The following is a 19,924-nucleotide window of genomic DNA, read 5'->3' as shown; positions in this document are numbered from 1 at the left end:
TTGGAGATATGACTGTTTTTACTGCAACTCTCATATTCTACAGTCAACATGATTCTGGGGGCAATATTTAGAAAGAACAACATTTCCAAGTTCAAAACGTCTGCATCAAAAAGTCAAATCTATGTTAATTTTATTCAGTGCAAATTACATACTTGCAGGCATTACAATGCTTCTCTCTAGGCATTACAAATAATAATCAGAGCCTAGCTGTAATCCATAATGTATTCACAGAGGAAAAGTGGTGGCCCCAGGTGGGGATAAACATCTCCAACTTTGGATCAGAAGGGAGATCAAACTAACTACAAACAGGCTTGAGTAAACATCTATATATGGGTGTGAATTCATATTCGCAGCCAAAGCAGCAACATGTGTACAAAACTGCTTTATATATACGAATCTCTTTTGATGGGTCAGCACTACATAAACCATCCAATTGTCCTGATTTGGCAGGGAAACTAATTCATCCTCTGCCATCCCACTTTTTCAACTGTTTTGCAAATGTCCCAGCTTCTCTCACCTCCTTCCACTTTCTATCTTTATCCTCAGCTTACTTCAGTTGCTGCTAATTGAGTTCAAATTGCAAAATTACGTTGTACTCTATTAACTCAATAATATAATAGTAATAACACCTTATTCATATTCTCCCTTTCTCCCCGAGGGGACTCAGAGTGGATATAAACAGGCACAGTCAATGCCTAGTTACAACGACATACAATGAGACACAAATATACAGACAAAGGCAAAGGCTTCTCCTTTCATTTCTGGCTGTGGAGGTGGTGGTCATCTCTGGCTCTGAGGGAGGTGCTCTTCTCTTTTTCCAAGCTGAGGAGCCTGGGTTGTCCATACACACCTCCTGGTTGTGTGGCTAGCAAGACTACTTGGAACATCTTTTTGCCTTTTCCCATTGAAGACCTATTTATCTACTCACATTTGCATGTTTTCGAACTGCTAGGTTGGCAGGATCTAGGGCTGACAGTGGGAGCTCACCCCACTCTGTGGATTCGAACTGCCAACCTTTGGGTCTGCAGTTCAACAGCACAAGAGTTTAACCCATTGCACCACTGCGGTCCCATAGAAGAATGAGAAAAATCTTACCGTTCAGTAGGTTCAGGCAAAGGCAAACTTCTACAGCATCTCCTGGCTTGTATGGTCTCCTTTATTCATATCTTATGCCATTTTGATCAGACTCCTGGTGTTGCTTCCTTGGCCAAATTATCAAGAATTAAGGATATGCAGATGATACCATATACTACTAGCAAAAGATAACAAAGATGTGGGACAATTACTGAAGAAAGTCATTGAAGGAAGTGCAAACGCAGGTTTGCAGTGGAACGTTAAGACAACAAAAATAATGATAATAAATGGGTTACATAACTTTAAAGTAGGTGATTAAGACGTTCAGATTTCCCATTCCTTGACTCAGCCATTAATTAGAATGATGACTGCAATCAAGGGCTGGGGAAGACACCAATGAAGGAACCAGACAAGCTCTCGATATGTAAAGAAGATATATCATTTAACACTACAGTTGTCCGTGCCATTGTATTTCCCATCCCTATATGGTTGTGAAAGCTGGTCAGTGAAAAAAGCAAATAGAAAGGAAATGAATTCATTTTATGGTGCTGGAGAAGAGTTCTGCAGATCAGTAGATTGCTAAAAAGACCAACAAATAGGCCTTAGAACAAATTAAGCCTGAGCTCTCCCTAAAATCCATGGTGACTAAAGCTGTTGGACCACTCTAACAACCACCATGTCAGGCTACACAGAGAAGCCACAGAAATCCACAAGCATGTGGACAGTTTCAACAGAAAGGAGGAAATCATGAAAATGAACAAAATCTGGCTACTAAACTCTAAAATCACGACAGTAAACAACGAACACACAGAAAACAGGAATTACAGACAGGAAACAATCAGGGCCAGCTAACGCCCAGGGCTGTAGCCAGAGGGGGGGGGGGTAGGGGTTCAAACCCCCCCCCTGAAATTTTCAGGGTTTTTCTTAAACTAATTTACTTATGAATTTTAAATGGTTAACCAAATCCTTATGAATGTCCACTGAAGTTTATCGATAGAGCCTGATTTCTAAATTATTTTGCGTTATGGAACTACTCTTCATGATTTGCTAATAAAAAGTTTCAAACCCCCACCCCGATTTTTTTTCTCCTGGCTATGGTCCTGCTAACACCTCCCAACAAAGGATTCCCCCTGATAGGAAGGAGCCAGGCTTTAAAGCTGCAAGGCCATTCAATGCTAATCAAGGTGGCCAATTGTAACATTCACACCTGCCTCAAATACACAAGAGTTCTTTCTGCCACCCTGCACATTCCACAGATATACATACTGTGAAGAAGTGTATACAAGTCTCCACACATACAAACCCCACTTGTCTAGTTTCCAACAGACCTCACAACCTTTGAGGATGCCTGCCATAGATGTGGGCAAAACATCAGGAGAGAACTTAGGGGAGCCTCTGATGGCCTAGGGGATAAAAGCTTTGTGACTTGAAGGTTGGGTTGCTGACCTGAAGGCTGCCAGGTTCGAATCCCACCCAGGGGGAGCGCGGATGAGCTCCCTTTATCAGCTCCAGCTCCATGCGGGGACATGAGAGAAGCCTCCCACAAGGATGGTAAAAACATCAAAACATCTGGGCATCCCCTGGGCAACGTCTTTGCAGACAGGCAATTCTCTCTCTCCACAAGCAACTCCGGTTGCTCCTGACACGAAAAAAAAATCAGGAGAGAATGCTTTGGGAACATGGCCATATAGTCTGGGAAACTCACAGCAACCCACTGAGATGTTGTATTAATGTAATATGTCAATATAAAAAGTTCATTCTTTACCCTAATAGCTTCACCTCCTGCAGTGTTTAGCAAAGCCTGGCTTTCTGACATCATGGCATTCAAATGCACCTCGTGTTTTCTGACTTGCAAAAAAGAGGTGCCTGTAATGTCCGCCTCCACGTTCCCCTTCTCTTTCACAACCCGGTCTAAGAAAACAGGTCAGGGGAGCTCATGTAATGCTCAGCAGTGATAGAAGAGGGGTGGAGGCCCTGAAGCAGGAATGTTCCCCAACTGCCTCCTGCTACAGCAAAAGGAGCGATCCTAAGAGAAATAAAGCATGTTGGGTCCCTCCCAGAACTGGAAATGTAATATTTGGGACAGAGATACCAGGTTGGGCGATGATTTGCAAACCATTTGATGCCAGAGTGGGATGCAGAAGGAATTGTGTCACAAGGAAGTGTTGGCTCAGCTTGTTCCAAAAGGCTACTTATGTGACTTGTGGTAAGTTCTTTTATCTTTCGGGGCTTTGGTGATTGGGAAGAACTGAATACATCAACTCAAAGCAACATGTGTCCTTCCCAAGTTGGAAACTAAGGAGTTTTTGGTTCTAGAACTCACAAAAACCCTTATTCCAAATGACCAGTGACCACATTGGCTACAGGATTCTGTGACATGTCCAAAAAAGTTGCAGAAATAAGATCCAGAAATGGCCAGTGGTCACAACGGCTGACGTATTAGGGGAGTTGTATTTCCAAAAAAAGTAACTTTTTCCAAGTTATCTCTCTGAAGAACTGCAGGTGGCTTTTTCCAAAGCATAGGTTTAGTACAGGATGCATGTTACTATTTGGTAGCTGTCTTCGGAGTACCATTCAAGAGCATATCATTGTACAGTTATTGTGCTTATTATTCACAGGCAGATAAATGGATGGATGGACAGACAGACCAACAGATAGGCTGATGATAAATAAATGGATAGATAGATGGGTGGGCAGATCGACAGGCAGATGTTAGCACACTGTCTTTGACTCTTAGGTTGAGCACCAAAATGTCTTGGGCAAGCTAGTTGATTGGCCATCTTGTCTTGGCAAGCTCTGGCCAGGGGCCTGTTCACACTACAGATTTGTAGTGACAGGATCCCACTTTACTTTCCTTGGCTACATCCTACAGAATCCTGAGATTTGTAGTTTGCTGGGGCAGTAGAACTCGCCGCCTGAGAATTCCAAAGACTCCCTAAACTGCAAATCCCAGAATCCAATTGCCATGACAGTTAAAGTGACGGCTTTGTACATGGCTTTCCATATTATCTTCTCATTTTGGATTGACCTCCTTCTTCGCCAGGTGGCAAAATGACACCTTGTATGGGATGTTCATTGTGATAAGCTATTCTTTCAATTGCCATAAAACTGGAGAGGACAGGCACAACTGAATAAAGAACTCGTGGAATGATGGTGGGTTATGCTCCCACCACATTGGTCTCTTCATAGGGATATAGTCATTTCAAGGGCTAAATGAGAACATTGCCCCATCAATTAGGAATTCTATTTCCCATTCGATTTTTCTGTAGCCTCCTTGTTTCTAGCATTGCAGAGTCAGAAATAGAAAATCGTTCACACTTGGAACTCTTCTTTTTACTGTGTGTTAATATTTCTTTTATCACTTTGCCTGTCCCTTTACTTTGTGTGCCTAAACTGCATCTTGAGATGCTCAACTAAAATTCTAAGTGACTGTAATGCTAGAAACATTATCATGGGAAGACAGAATTCTTATCTAAGGGGGCAATGCTAGGAGTTGTGTCTACCTCTCATAGCTATACAGCTGTAAATAGGAAGGGCTCACAACCCCTGTGGAATTTGGAAATATGAACTTTTTCAACTGAAAGAACACTCTAAGTCTCTAGATCTTCCAGTTCAACTTCGGTAGAAGATGATCACAAAATCATACTGGAAGATCTACAAATGCTAAGATTCTCTAGGTCAGTGGTTCCCAACCTGTGGTCCGTGGACCACCACCACTGGTCCCCAAGAATTAAAATATGGCCTGCGACCTAGCCGTTACTACACCATTGCAAAGAGAGCGACTGGTCTCGCGAAACCCTCTTATAGTGCTGAGGCAACAGGGATATCGGGAAGGGAGAGGCTGACTACCCACAAAAGGCACAACAACAAGGCTCCTGACTACTGCTTCTCCTCCTCCCTCCCCCTGAGCGGAGCTGTTCCATGTGATGCCTGGAAGCGGGGCGCCTTGGTGTCTTCCTTTTTAGGCCTGTGCCTGGGGTTATTTGGGGTGCTGATTCAGAAAATTGCTTTGGATAGACCACATCAGCTCTAGATTATTAAATATGGTTTTCCATGAGTGAGCAGATGGATGGCATATGTTCTGTATCAGAAACAAGAGCTGATGTGGTCTATCCAATCCAGTTTTTTGAATCAGCACCCCAAATAACCAAACAGAATCTAAAGTTGACCAAAAACTGATTTGTAACCCTTTTGGTATTAATTTTGGAGAGTGGTCCCTGGTCAAAGTGGTTCCTGGTCAAGTGGTTCCAGGTCAAAAAAAAGGTTGGGAACCACTGTTCTAGATCTTCTTGTGTGATTCTATGGCCATAAAGCCACACCAAAGAACTAGACATTCTTAATTAATATGAATCAAATATTAACATTAATCAAATCAATGAATAATCAAATCCACAACAGCTAAACCCACAAATGTGGAGGTCCGACTGTACAGAGCTGGTTGGACCACAGACTGGGAAGAGAGATCGTGAGAGTAGATGAGATGAGAGATTAGAATTACAGAGAAAGCTTGTATTTATTCATAGCAACTTTCTGAACTTTCCACTTACCAAAGTTCTTTGCATGTCCTGTTGGGATTTTAAAGAATAGAACAAAGGTAGTATGCGTTATCGCTATTAAAATGAGATCACTATGGGAGGAAACGAACCACAACAAATTACAGGCATGCAACAGTTTGGAAACGTTCTTTCTGTGGAATATGACTTGCACAATCCCACAGCCAGCAATGAGAGTGATAGTCCCCAACTGCCTCCTGCTACAGCAAAAGGAGCGATCCTAAGAGAAATAAAGCATGTTGGGTCCCTCCCAGAACTGGAAATGTAATATTTGGGACAGAGATACCAGGTTGGGCGATGATTTGCAAACCATTTGATGCCAGAGTGGGATGCAGAAGGAATTGTGTCACAAGGAAGTGTTGGCTCAGCTTGTTCCAAAAGGCTACTTATGTGACTTGTGGTAAGTTCTTTTATCTTTCGGGGCTTTGGTGATTGGGAAGAACTGAATACATCAACTCAAAGCAACATGTGTCCTTCCCAAGTTGGAAACTACTGATGGAAACAAGAAGGAAACAGTAATCATAAATCAAACCCAAGATATATCAAATTAATGCAGTTTGACACTCTTGAACTACCATGGCTCAGTGCTATCGAATCCTGGAAGTTGTAGTTTTATAAGAGTTTTTGCCTTCTCTCTTTCCCAAAGAGTGTTGGTGCTGCTCACCAAACTACAATTCCCATTATTCCATAGCATTAACCTGTGGCAGCAAAAGTGGTGTCAAACTATATGAATTTTACTGCACAGGCGCACCCAGAATGGTAGCAAAGGTGATATCTCAGCATCCTTTTGGAGGGCTACCATGAAAAAGGCCATGGAGGGACACCGTTTTTTAATGTAGCCGTTGCTTGTTTCCATATGCTGCCCCATTGTCTTTCTCAAAAGAACTATGTGCCTTTGTGAATAAACAGATCTCCGCAAAACTCCATAAGACTCGAAGGCCTGGAAAGGAAGCCAACCCTAGGAAGAAGAGCCTGGGGAAAGGGGAAGACCAGAACTCCAGAAGGTTGCAGAGTTGGCCATTAGTAGGCAAGGCCTGGGCTCACATTGCCACACTATATGCAGTATACTATCCTATCCTTCCCTGAAATTCAGGTATATCATGTCTTCTCACTCAAGCATTCCATGGTTTCTGACTTGTTTTTGAATCTTACTGTAAGTTCATCTTCATGCTGGAGTTTGTACTTCACTGGTTGTTGCTATTCGAGACAACATGAACAAACAAAATGCTGGGTTGCTGTGAGCTTTCTGGGCTGTATGGCCATATTCCAGAAGCATTCTCTCCTGATGTTTCACCCATATCTATGGCAGGCATCCTCAGAGGTTGTGGAGTCTGTTGGAAACTAGGCTAGTGGGGTTTATATATCAAAATGCTATTTTCTAAAGCAATGTCTCCCTGGTGTTTTGGACTTCAGCTCCCAGAATCCCTGATCATTGTCCAAGGCAGCTGAATCTTCTGGGACTTTAAGTCCACAAAACTTAAAAGACTAGAGTTTGGAAATCACTGGTCTAGAGAACAGATTAGGAATGTCATGTGTTCCAGATGTTTAGACGACAACTCCAACAAAGCCTTATAACTGACTTGGTCAACTGAGACTTCTAGAAGTTGAAGTCCAAAACATCTGGTGGCTGAGAGTGTGACATCTTTGCTTTCTGATGGTTTAATATCCACAAAGATTTTTTTTCAGACACAAAATCATTACAAATATAAAATGACCTTCAGGCTATGTGTATTAGTTGTATATGAAACACAAATGGGTTTAGACTTCAGTCCCATCTCCAAGACATCTAATTATATATATGTAAATCTCTCCTTTTCCAAATCATTTTTGCTCTGGTTTTTCTATTAAAATAACATTGACATAGTTTTGTTGCAGTTTCTCAGAATGTACCAGAGTTCCTCTTTGTTCCTTGGGCTTTTCAGTTAACGTCTGGGCGGATTTGGATAAGTTATTACAGGAATGCAAATTCAGGCCTTGACTTCTCCCAAGTTCCTGCCTGGAACATTTTACCTCAAACTTCCCCAAGGAATTTCCACTATGCAAAGCTATACCATAGTAAATTGTCTTCATTAAAATGCTATTTGCCTCCTTCATACTCCAATTATGTTTTTTTTTTAATATTCCTAATATTTCAGTTGCATTACACAGGTATTTCCGCTTGAAAGTTAAAGTGCTGTGGTTTCTTGCCTTTTGGTCCTCCAAAAGGCAAGAAACCTTGCATTGAACGCCAACTCACAGAAAATCTAGAAGTGCAGCCAATAATTAAAAATCATTGGACCTGAAGTCAAGGATATCTAGAGGACCAAAAGTTGGGAAACAGAGCTTTAGTATATTGCAAAAAGAATTACAATTTCAGAGCTAGGCAAAATTGGGGAACAATTTTGACCCCTGGAAGTGCTACTAAAAATGAATATAAATTAATGTGGAAATTCATCAATTGCATGGAAAAACATACGTTAAGCATTTAATGGTACAAGAAGGACTTACGGCCTATTTAAAATGTGAATCACAGGTCTTAGAAGACTAGAGAAGCAATATATAATCTTTAACTCCTTCTATATTTCACAAGTGAAAACCAGGGGTGCATCTATAGCAGTGGTTCCAATCAGTGGTTCATGGACTACCAGTGGTCCCCGAAAACTAAAATATGGTCTGTGGCCTCAACATTAATACATCATTGCAACAAGAGCGACTAGTCTCGCAAAACCTTCTTATAGTGCTGAGGCAACAGGGATATCAGGAGGGGAGAGACCCATGAAAGGTGTGACAAGCCTCCTGCCTGCTGCTTCTCCTCCTCTTCCCTCCCTCCCCCTGAGCAGAGCCATTCCATGTGATGCCTGGAAGCATTTTTAGGGCTGTTCCTGGGGTTATTTGAGGTGCTGATTCGGAAAATTGCATTGGAGAAACCACAACAGTTCTAGATAATTAAATATGGTTTTCTGTGAACAAGCAGATGGCGAGTACTGGATGCCATATGTTCTGTATCAGAAACTAGAACTGACGTGGTCTCTCCAATGCAATTTTCTGAATCAGCATCCCAGATAATCAAATCAAATCTAAAGTTGACTAAAAACTGATTCGTAACTCTTTTGGTACTAATGTTGGAGAGTGGTCCCTGGTCAAAGTGGTGGTCCCTGGTCAAAAAAAGGTTGGGAACCACTGATCTACAGTGTAGAATGAATGCAGTTTGACATCACTTGAATTGCCATGGCTCAATGCTACAGAATCATGGACGTTTTGCAAGGTCTTTAGCCTTCTCTGTCAAAGAGTGTGAGTGCCTCACAAACTTCAAATCCTAAGAATCCATAGCAGTCAGCCATGGCAGTTCAAGTGGTGTCAAACTGCATTCATTCTACCCTGTACATGTACCTCAGCACATGGTCCAGTAATGAATGATGAACAGTTCACAAAGCCAAAGTGGCTACAGCTGCTTATTTTTGCTTGAGCTGACTGAGAAGGGCAAGATTCTCCTCTTCTCCTTTTGCTGAGTTCCAAATTGCATTGGCTCTTTGAACTCTGTTTGCAGTTACTGATATATGCTGAGGACAACGGATTCGAGTGGCAGGAAGAGAGAGAAACTGGGACAATTGTAAAGCTTCTTGGGACTGCAGAGTATCAATCAGACAATGTAATTTAGCTCATACTCAAGGTGCAGAAACACTTTCAGCTTCTCTGAATCAGTCTGCCTTTGTAGCATTCCCGGCTCTTTAAGATCCAGGCCAACACCCATTCGATACGCCATCGAGTCATTATCTTTCTCAAGTGGTTGAAATATTTGTCCTGCATATTACTCACGTTGGTATGCAGACCCAGATTTCAAACTCGTTTGAATTTGCCACACCTCTCAGGTTTGGGATGTTTTCATTTTTACCTTGGCTCAGCTGAGGAAGTTTGGTTGTCACTTCTGTTTCTTCACCACTCGGGGGAAAAGGTACCTGTTTTGTTTGACTCTCTGACAGCATGAAATGAAGTTTGAGGTGGGGTGGAAGGAGAGAATTACAGCCATACTGAGATGTCTATGAAATACAAATTTGGTGGAGGACACCGGGACAGTGTCACGGGAAGTTGAGCTGTCAAATTTCACCAGCAATGGAGAATACTGTCCCTGTTTACTTGTTTTCTCCTCTTGTAGGGTCCCACCTGCTTGGGAACTCTGGTCGAAGGTGGCCTGGCGCCAGTGCTGATGAGTCCTACCGATGAGGAGATCACGCGGTTACATCACAGCGAGGAAAACCATGATGCCCGGCGCATATGCTCAAGAGAGTTTGACCACATCGCACACGAGGAATGCCACAACAGAAACGGTAAGATTGGCCGCACAAATCCAAGGTCACAACTCCGCAAATGCGGGGGTCCAAAAACATGAAATGGTGTCTTCTTGTGAGACAGCGAAATCACACAATAGCGCAATAATGGAAGAGGATTTTTAAAGAGGTTAGAATTGAAGAGGCTGGGAGGAGTAAATCTGTGGCAGTACGGTAAGATTCAAGTTGAAGTTCACTTTATTACAGACAATGACCAGCTCATAAGAAGAGGGACACAGTCCCACACAAACATATCAGGTCTCAGCGTCAGGAAATTTAAAACTTAAAACTAAAAAACTTTTAAAAATTTTAAAACTTTAAAAAAATATAAAACTTTATAAAACTTCAAAAATTCAAAACCCCGAAAACTCAAAACCTTAAAATCTTAACACCTTAAAATAAGGGCATTGCCAGGACATCGAGACAATTAAACCAAGAATCTTAGCCAAAACCATATACAGGATTATATCAAAATGCAATACAATTAGTGGAAGGGAGTCTGAAAGGGGGAATCGGAGTGCTCATGAGACACAGGGGAGGGAAGTCCAGCCAAACAGAGGAGGGAGCAACATCCATACTATAGTTAAAAGACTATAATCCCAATTTCCTGCTAGTTGATATCTTGACTTGTACTAGCTTGTGCTATTATAAATATGAGAAAGATCATCAAATACAGCAGTGCAATGGGGAGAGTGGCTATTCAGCCCTCCTCTAGAGCTGTATTATGATGGGTTTGCAACTCGTTTTCAGAGCTATTTGGTCAAAAGAGAGAAAAGAAAGGCTTTTGTTGTTGTGTTCTCGATAATGCCAACCTCATGTCAAGCTCAACATTTAATTATTTCTTGTTTTGGTTTTCAGTTGAAGAAGCGTTTAAAATCTGCTCTCACAGAAACAAAGGGCTGTAAAACCCGAAATGCCAAGTATGGTGACATTTGGATACGACCTATACATATCACATCAGAATTGAGTCAGAATAGTTCTGCAGATCCAGTGCAAGACACGTTTTTTTGTTTTCCCTTCTTAAAATGTCCATTCCCTTCGCAATCCATGGGTTGGGATACCACTGCACTAGAAAGTCCAAAGAGGGCCACAAACATTTTGGGTGGTGGGAAATTATTTGTCAATGAAAGCAGGGATATTGAATGCATGGATCAGAGGGTGATACTGTAGGAATTTTATTGATTTTTGGAATTTGTGTAATACAAAACATACTAAATATTCAGGAAAGAAAGAAAGAATAAGGGAAAATGAAAGAAAGAAAATGAAATGTGTTGTTGAAGGCTTTCGTGTCTGGAATCGCTGGGTTACTGTGAGTTTTCCAGTCTGTATTAGCCATGTTCCAGAAGCATTTTTTCCTGATGTTTTGCCCACATCTATGACAGGCATCCGCAGAGGTTGTGTGGTCTGTTGGAAACTAGGCAAATGGGGTTTATATATCTGTAAAATAATGTCCAAGGTGGGAGAATATTACAGTTGGCCGCCTTTATTACATTTGAATAGCCTTGCAGCTTCAAAGCCTGGCTGCTTCTTGCCTGGGGGAATCCTTTGTTGGGAGGTGTTAGCTGGCCCTGATTGTTTCCTGTCTGGATTTCCCTTGTTATCTGAGTGTTGTTTCTTATTTGCTGTCCTGATTCTAGAGTTTGTTAACAAAATGATTTCCCCAGGCAGGAAGCAGCTAGGCTTTGAAGCTGTAAGGCCATTCAATGCTAATGATGGTGGCCAATTGCAACATTCACATTTTCCTCAAACAGACAAGAGTTCTTTCTCCCACCCTGGACATTATTCCATAAATATATAAACCCCACTTGCCTAGTTTCCAACAGACCTCACAACCTCTGCCAAAGATGTGGGCAAAATGTCAGAAGAGAATGCTTCTGAAACATGGCCAGACAGCCCGGAAAACACACAGCAACCCAGTGATTCCGGCCATGAAAGACTTCAACAACACATTAAGTAAGAATGGTTTTCCATATTATTTTCTCTATCTCATGAATGGGGAAATCATCAGAGCTTGTTTTCACTGGATTAAGAAAAAGGGATGTGACCTAAATACTTTCTTCAGTTCTGTAGAAAGAATAAAGCATACATTATAAAAAGTGATGAGCATTAACTGTAAGGTATAATAATTTTATTACATCTCATAAACAGCGCCTGTAAGTGGGAACCTAATTGCCTTCTTCCAACCCTTGTTTAAATAATATATAGCTCCTTTATTCATTTGAAAGTCTTAGCACCCTATAATAATCTGTTCTTTGTGTTACAGCTTTTGCCTTTTTCATCTCCTTTGCTACTGTCTACTTATAATTAAAGTCCATGTCCTCATTAATATGTTTCATCTCTCAGGTTCCTTAAGACTATTTATTTTCGCTGTATCACAGTGGAAACAGTTACATCGTAGTAATTGTTATCAAGTTACAGACTAAATTGTTGTTTTGATTACTGATGTCACTGTTTATATTACTTAAGAAAGAAACTTAAGGATTAATTACTCGATCTGATTAGCTGACTGTGTTGTCATAAAAAATGAATTTATTTTGGAGAACTTGGGTATGACTTTTATACTACCTCATTACTTGGGATTTTAAACAATTTCTCGTACGTTGGCCAAAATATTATTTGATCTAACAGGGAAATTATCATCATCATGATCACTCAGTGTCACAGAATATTCTAAAGATATTGAAAGACAGGAGTTATTTTGGGTTGTTGTGCATTATCCAGGCTGTATGGCTATGTTCCAGAAGCATTCTCTCCTGATGTTTCACCCACATCTAGGCAGGCATCCTCAGAGGTTGTGAGACCTGTTGGAAACTAGGCACGTGGGGTTTATATATCTATGGAATGACAAGGGTGGGAGAAAGAACTCTTGTCTATTGAAGGCAAGTGTGAATGTTGCAATTGACCAGCTTGATTAGCATTGAATGGCCTTTCAGCATCAAAGCCTGGCTGCTTCCTCCCTGGTAGAATCCTTTGTTGGGAGGTGTTAGCTGGCCCTGATTTCTGGCCCAGAAAGGAGAAAACCATGAAAATGAACAAAATCTGGCTATCAGTATTAAAAAAAACCTCTAAAATCAGAACAGAAAATAAAAAACAACACTCAGAAAACACAGGAATTCCAGACAGGAAACAATCAAGGCCAGCTAACACCTCCCAGCAAAGGATTGTCCCAGGCAGGAAGCAGCCAGGCTTTGAAGCTGAAAGGCAATTTAACGCTAATCAAGGTAGCCAGTTGCAACATTCACACTTGCCTCAAACAGACAAGAGTTCTTTCTCCCACCCTGAACATTCCACAGATATATAAACCTCAAGAGGATTCCTGACATAGATGTGGGTGAAATGTCAGGAGAGAATGCTTCTGGAATATGGCCATACAGCCCGAAAAACTCACAGCAATCCAGTGATTCCGGCCATGAAAACCTTCGAAAACCAACACATAGACGAGATCTACAATGCCTTTTGATCAATAATGCTAAGAAACTATTATCTGCAAGCACAAGAATCTTGCCCTATATTTCAGCTATTAGCCGAGAAAGGCCTCTCAACAAACGGTTTGTGTTAAGAAAGATCAGATGATCTGACCACTATATGTTAAGATAACAAATGACACAAATGGCATTAAGAGAATGCGACTCTGCATATTCGAAGTCCATTCTTACCACTATAGGTAAAGGCAAAGGTTTTTCCCTGACATTGTCCACTGGTGGTTGGTGCTCATCTCCATTTCTAAGCCCAAGAGCTGGCGTCATCCGTAGACACCTCCAAGGTCATGGGGCCGGCATGACTCTATTGAGCGCCTTTACCTTCCCGCTGGGGTAGTACCTGTTGATCTACTCACATTTGCATGTTTTCGAACTGCTAGGCTGACAGAAGCTGGGGCTAACAGCGGGTGCTCAGCCCGCTCTCTGGATTCGAATCTGCAACCTTTTGGTCCACAAGTTCAGCAGCTCAGCACCTTAACACGCGGCGCCACTGGGGGCCCTTTCTTACCACTATACTCAGCTGCAATACATACAGGTTGAGTATCCCTTATGCAAAATGCTTAGGACCAGAAGTGTTTTGGATTTAGGACTTTTTTGGAATACCGATATTTGTATATGTGTATGGAAGGGGATATCTTGGAGACGAGACCTAAATCAAAACATGTAATCAGAAGGTAATTTTATACACCATTATTTAAAATATAATTTTGAAACTTGAAGTTTGTGTACCTTGAACCATCAGAAAACAAAGCTGTCCCTATGTCAGCCACTCATGGGGAGGGTTTAGGATTTCCGGATAAGGGATGCTCAACCTGTATTGCCACAGGATTTTGAACTGGAAGTCACCTGCCCACATCCTACGCTCAGTCATTCTTTCATTGTTTGCTTCGGATGAATGTTCAACTCCACCCATCTTTTTCTCGGCCTAATTATCATGTTATTCTTCATGCTGTTTTACTGCAAGGAAAAACAGAGACCGGGACTTTCCCCCTCCCTTTGAAGCTCACCTCAGCCCTTGAATATATAAACAGAGTGACTGATAGTATTGTCTGCTGTTCTATGAATACCCTCTGACCCAGTTGGCAGAAGCATTCCCATTAATCCTCTGTCATCCCACTTTTCCAGCTGCTTTTAAAGTTTCCCAGTTTCACTTTCCCCCTTTCACCTTTTTCTTCTACTTTACTTCAATGGCTATAAACTGAATTCAAAATGTCCAAGTAAGATTCAGGCAAAATAAGTAAGATTCCCAGTAGGCTCAAGCAAAAGCAAACTGTTGCATCTTCTCCTATTTTGTTTCTCCTTAGGAATAACTTTTGCCATGTTGATCACACTCAGATGTTGCTTGGCCACATGTCCTAGTTGTCATATGTGAAATATGAAGAGCATGTTTATATCCACTCCCATCTCATAACTACAATCCATGGCCCAGTTATTTCCTCCAGAAGTGTCAGCTCTCACAAAGCTCATTGAGAACTGTGAGCCCCTTTTTACCATACCATTATGATTCTGATATAACTGCCATGGCGACATGTTATGGAATCCTGCAACTATAGTTTGCTTCTGTGTGTTTTGTTATTTTTCATAGTTGCTTAGCTGTAGTTTAATAATAGTGGCTATTATGGAGTTGTATAGTTTTGGTAGTTTTGTATCTCTAAAGCAGTGGTTCCCAACCGTTTTTGACCACCGCTTTGACCAGGGACCACTTGACCAGGGACTACTCTCCAACATTAGTACCAAAAGGGTTACGCATCAGGTTTTGGTCAACTTTAGATTCGGTTTGGTTATTTGGGGTGTCAGGGTATTGTGAATTGTGTGAAATGTTGAAATCAATATAGGTTGTTAGAAATGCCTTCTGTGTTAGTTTCGGCAAGGCATTTCAGTAGTTATGGAGTTAATAAGAACCTGCTTTGATTGATGTGTCACAGGACCAATGGGGTCAAGTTTTGTTTGACCGGGACTTCCTTCTTAGTCTGTGGAATGCAGGGGAGTATTGTCTGTTAGTGTGTGTTCGGCTTGAGCATTCTCTGGAGATGGACTATGATTGCTATGCTCTGTAGCCGAGGAGACACAGCCATGTGTCCGGGATTTATTGTAAATAACTGCAACTGTAAATAGTTATGTAAATAAAGTTAAACAACAGTTAAACAACTGACTCTTCGCCTGCTGGAGTGTTTGTTGACCAGTGCTGATTCTCCACTTGGGAAGACAGCCTGGAGAAGGAGGTGAGACTGGAATGATGAATTTTGGAACCCACTCTGCACAGCAACCAGGGTCTCACCCCACGTCGTCACCGCTGTCAGTCGGTGCCGATTCAGAAAATTGCATTGGATAGACCACATCAGCTCTAGTTTCTGATACAGAACATATGTCATCCAGTAGTCACCATCTGCTCACCCACAGAAAACCATATTTAATAATCTCAAGCTGATGTGGTCTATCCAATGCAATTTTCCGATTCAGTACCCCAAATAACCCCAGGAATAGTCCTAAAAACGAAGACACCAAGGCACCCCTGCTTTCAGGTGCCACATGGAACGTCTCCGCATTGGGCAAGGGATGAGGAAGAGAAGCTGCAGTCAGGAGGCTTGTTGTTGCACCTTTTGTGGGTAGTCAGCCTCTCCCCTCCCAGCATCCATATTGCCTCAGCAATATAAGAGGGTTTCACGAGACCAGTTGCTCTCATTGCAACAGTGTAGTAACTGTGAGACTGCGGACCATATTTTGAATGAAAGCTTTACATTTGATTAGACAACTGTAATTGTCTTTCCTCTATACAATGAGAGTTACATTTCAACATATTAGGAAGACACTTTTAACAGGTCACTGAATTAAATATTTCTCCGGTTGCAACTAAATTGGGCTTTGGTTTATGGAATGTGTTTTCCTTTCCTCAGATATCTTGACAGAAGATGACATTTACTGCTGCAGTCTTTCCAAGACATTATGCCATACTTCCACCCCGGTCACAGTGGGCTTCTATTCGCCGTGTGGAGCCCGTGCTCATTCACTACTTGATCAGATTGCAGGTCAGTTTGGAGCAAAAAGATTGGGTTAGAACCCAGAGAAAGGGGAGAACTCAAATAAAAACTGCTATTTTTTAACCTGAAAGAAAACTTCTCTAGGAATTTCTAGATCCTTTGGCACGACTCTGTGGTGAACTTCCACTGACGGTTTATATGTTTTACTTACCTATTTTTTAAAATCTCCACCAGTTCTAATTTTTGCAACTTGCCTTGAGTTCTGGCCTGGGGAAGAGATTAAATATAAACAAAGGAAATAATGATGATGATGATGATGCAGCAATAGAAAGTCCATCATATGCTGTGCATAAAAAGTATAGCTTCTCAGTTCATACCAGGATCCACCTTGTAGGATCTAATGGATCTTTTCTCTGCCATTTCTTTTGCTGGTCATTTTGTTATCTCAAAAGTTAACTATTTTTGCAAACTGTACATTGCCTTCCAATAGAGAAACACGAATACAATCATCAAACACAAAATAGAAAATGGTGATGAGCAAAATACTCTGTACTTGAAGACCGGAGGCAAAGGATCCTATTTCCATATTGTTAATCCTTTACTACTTTTGTTTTTGAAGGAATCAAAATGTCATTCTGGTATTTTTCTTCTTGCTGCAAAGCACTCGCAGTGTTGGGATATGATTTTTGTGCAACCCCCCCCCCCCCCAAATGCTTTCAATGCAAAGGGCAGCTCTGTTTTCTGCTCAAAAACGACTATTTTCTGCACCAAATATGCTGTTTTCCATGCAAAATAACAGTGTGCAAATTTTGCATGGCATAAGTTCTGAACTGTGAAGATTCACTTCATACCAGTCTTCTTGTTGGGACTTCTCAACACATTTTAAAGCATATTTTCAAATTCCTTCCATACATAATCCTCCCTTTTGTGAGCAGTGACAAGTTGGCATATTTGCATCTGATGTTGCTTCTTTTTTCTCTTTTTGCAGGATGTATGCATAAAGAATCCATGCGGAGAGAAGAAAACGAGTTCAGGAAGACTCACCAGAGGCCTAGACAGCCAGAAGGCTGGAACTACTTCACCCTCCTCTGGTACTTGGTCTTCTATGAACCAGTCATCACAGAGGTCCACCTGAGGAGAAAGAACATCGAATTCATCTTTGTAAGATTCAGTGCCTGGCAGTATGCAGGCAGCGACAAGCTGTGGGCTGGCCTAGTTACCACCTTGTGCGACCATATCCGCCACCATTTCGGTCCTCTGCCTCTCAGCTTTTATCAAGTGGTGGGGAAAGCACCACGATATGCCTCTGGGTTCAGTCAAGATGAGTGGCGGGTCAAAAAGAAGGTCTGCTATGGCGCTGGCGGACTCGGTGTCATCTTGCTAGCAGGTGCGGCCCTGACTGCCACCGCGTTCCTTGTGCCCGGGATCAGAGATGGCAGCTACTTGAAGATCTTTGGCAGCATCCTCACTGCCGTTTCTGGCTCAGGTGCCATAGTGGCCTTGGCTCCTGTGATCAAGCACCTTCTTGTGAGCCAAAAGAAGAAAATTGAGAGCATGACCAGTGATGGAAAATTCACGAGCCATTTGGGATTTATGAGTGCGGTGAAGAAAGAGATTGAAGTTCTAACTCACTTTGTGTATTACATGGAGATCTTTGAACGGCGGCGGCTGAGGATCGTCTTTGAGATCACCAGTTTGGACATGTGCTACCCGGAAAGGGTGGTCGGGGTCCTGAATGTCATCAACACGCTCCTTTCAGACACCAATGCCCCCTTCATCTTCCTTCTGGTGGTGGACCCTTGCGTCATTGTCTCATGCTTAGAGGAAGCCGGTACGATGAAGGGAATGGCTGACAACGGCTACCTCTACCTCAACCGCACCGTGACACTGCCTTTCTCCATCCCAGAGATCAGCACACGGTGCAAAATGCGGTTCCTGCATGAGGCCTTCCAGACTCGGGAAGATCTGATGTACAGGATCATCACAAGGAATCTGGAGCAGGGGGTCCGAAAGACCAAAGGAAAAGAAATGGCAGCCTTGACAGATATGGAAGTGTCCACAGAGGTAGACCAGCATCAGATTGATGCTCAGGCTGTGCAGTATATTCATGAAGCTTTCCACTGCCTCCACAATGAGTATGACTGCCTTTACAAATATATCCCAAACAGTATTGTCCAGATGAGAAGGATTGTCAACACCATCCCTATCACCCTCAGGCTGATGACCCAACAACATCTCCTACGGCACAACATCTGTCCTCGTTCAGTAGCTGGTTGGGTGGTCTTGGCCAACCAGTGGCCCTGCCGCCTGAGTTGGATTCTGCAATGCCTGCAGGATAAGCTGCAGTGCAAACACGAACTTGACTACAGCAAGGAACCTATGTGGAATGTCTTCACAGAGAATTGCAAGGAATTCTTCTCCAAGCACAAGGACATTGGGAAACTCCTGGCTTTGGACGGTGACCCAGAACTCTTTGAGAAGTTCCTTTCACATGACTTTCCTTTCACAGTGGAAGAAGGAGAGCAATTCCTCAGGTACACAGTCAACCTGGACCATTCCATCAGGTGTCGGATGGGGCAGCTGCGCTCACTAGATTCCTTGGAAAAGTACTGCAGCAAAAAGGAAGAACTAGCCGAAAAGGATTAAGATGGTTGATTTCAATTGTTGCTTTTTTTGGAGGGGGGGGGGGGGACAAATAAGAAGTACCATAGTAATGTTAGACAATTGCAAATCTTTGTGTTACCCCATGAAAAGCTGCATAGGTGTGTTGGGAAGATTCCAGACCATTTTCTCTGCTCAGTGGTGGGTATGTGAAAGCTCAAGATGCCTAGCAAGTATCTATGTGAATTGAGAATGCACCTTGAACACTTCTCAGAATTCTTTGGAAAACCAGCAAGGGAATATGGGGTGGGTTACCTGAATTCTGGACAAAGTCTGTAAAACATTTCCTCCAAATAGGGAAAACGCCACAATTTGCACCAAGGAATGGATGATAATCGAAGTGGGGCATTTTCATATTAGATTTAAAATTGCACATTTGGACCTTTTTTGTTTTGTTTTGTGTGCAATTTATCAATGCTGTGAATATCAGAAAAGGGGGGGGGAGAGGATGAGATACTGAAAGAGGAATCAAGTATATACTATTGCCAAGGTAGGTTTTGTGTTGGAAAATGAGAGAGGGGAAGGAAAAATGAAGTCAGGGAAGTAGGAGAAAAGAGTCAGTATTAGTAGAATCAATTGCACAAACAGAATGTTGGCTTTTTGACTGCTCCATTATGTCTCATATATTTATGTTCTTAATTCTGCGATAGCTGACCAAGAAAATGAGAGCTTAGCTTGCCTCATAGTTTATCTTGTTTCAAGATCCAATGATCATAACGTGAAAGGAAGCTGTAGTAAAATTTGTGCATAAAATTCTGTACATTTTTCTATCCAACAGCAACAAAACTAAGTTTTAATGTAAAGGGACACCACTGACACTTTTGCACTAACACTGTGCCAATGTATTGGTCCTAATAAAAGTATTGTATTACCTA

General features: G+C 42.0%; 1 protein-coding gene across 4 annotated transcripts in view; it reads left to right on the top strand.

Moving 5' to 3' along the window:
- Nucleotides 1–19,924, top strand: part of nkpd1 (NTPase KAP family P-loop domain containing 1) — a 32,499-nt gene extending 12,575 nt beyond the window's left edge. The window contains exons 1-5 of one of the 4 annotated variants that reach the window (XM_016994812.2): nt 1,974–6,027; nt 6,537–6,720; nt 9,760–9,931; nt 16,305–16,436; nt 17,377–19,924. In XM_016994812.2, the coding sequence (XP_016850301.1) occupies nt 6,685–6,720; nt 9,760–9,931; nt 16,305–16,436; nt 17,377–19,034 (1,998 nt within the window). In that variant the 5' untranslated portion in view covers nt 1,974–6,027; nt 6,537–6,684 and the 3' untranslated portion in view covers nt 19,035–19,924. The other 3 variants (XM_008113848.3, XM_062962110.1, XM_008113847.3) reach the window with 3 other exon arrangements.

The sequence above is a fragment of the Anolis carolinensis genome, unplaced genomic scaffold (genome assembly GCF_035594765.1).
Source record: "Anolis carolinensis isolate JA03-04 unplaced genomic scaffold, rAnoCar3.1.pri scaffold_10, whole genome shotgun sequence".
NCBI classification, from domain to species: domain Eukaryota; kingdom Metazoa; phylum Chordata; class Lepidosauria; order Squamata; family Dactyloidae; genus Anolis; species Anolis carolinensis.
The sequence above is the reverse complement of the archived record's forward strand: the minus strand, read 5'-3'. Positions and strand labels throughout refer to the sequence as shown.